Source organism: Nematolebias whitei, chromosome 14 (assembly GCF_014905685.2).
Source record: "Nematolebias whitei isolate Nwh7 chromosome 14, NemWhi1, whole genome shotgun sequence".
NCBI lineage: Eukaryota > Metazoa > Chordata > Actinopteri > Cyprinodontiformes > Rivulidae > Nematolebias > Nematolebias whitei.
In genome coordinates this window covers 1,653,933-1,654,558 of record NC_056511.1, presented here as the reverse complement: position 1 = coordinate 1,654,558, position 626 = coordinate 1,653,933, and the positions used below count along the sequence as shown (strand labels likewise).

General features: G+C 40.1%; 1 protein-coding gene across 1 annotated transcript in view; it reads left to right on the top strand.

Annotated features, from left to right (window-relative positions):
• Positions 1–626, top strand: part of LOC119419846 (rap1 GTPase-activating protein 2) — a 17,016-nt gene that overhangs the window by 10,251 nt on the left and 6,139 nt on the right. Inside the window, exon 12 of the mRNA XM_037687213.1 lies at positions 333–462. Within this exon, the coding sequence (XP_037543141.1) occupies positions 333–462 (130 nt within the window). The remainder of the gene's footprint in view (positions 1–332; positions 463–626) is intronic.

Genomic DNA, 626 nt, shown 5'->3' with positions numbered 1-626 from the left:
TGTGTCATTGTGTTGTTATTGTGTGTTACTGTGTTGTTATTGTGTTGTTGTTGCATGTTAATGTGTGTCATTGTGTTGTTATTGTGTGTTACTGTGTTGTTATTGTGTTGTTGTTGCATGTTAATGTGTGTCATTGTGTTGTTGTTGTGTGTCATTGTGTTGTTGTTGTGTGAATGTTGTTGTCCAATTTGTTATTTTAATTTACAGTTTGTCCTTTAAAATAAAAGTTTGAACAAAATGTCAGAACGTTTCCAGTCCCGTTTTTTTCTATAAACCAGAAAGAACAATAATTATCTTTAAATCAAGAAACTTGTCTCTGCTGGTCCCTGCAGGTACAGGGGCGGTCTGGATGTGTCTCATGGTCAGACAGGTTCTCAGTCTGTCTACACCGTCCACAAAGGACAGGAGGTGATGTTCCACGTGTCGACCAAACTGCCCTTCACTGAGGGAGACACACAGCAGGTAGACAGCATGACTCAGCATGGTGCAGTGGATTTAAAACATGACTCAGCATGGTGCAGTGGTTTTAAAACATGACTCAGCATGGTGCAGTGGTTTTAAAACATGACTCAGCATGGTGCAGTGGTTTTAAAACATGACTCAGCATGGTGCAGTGGTTTTAAAAC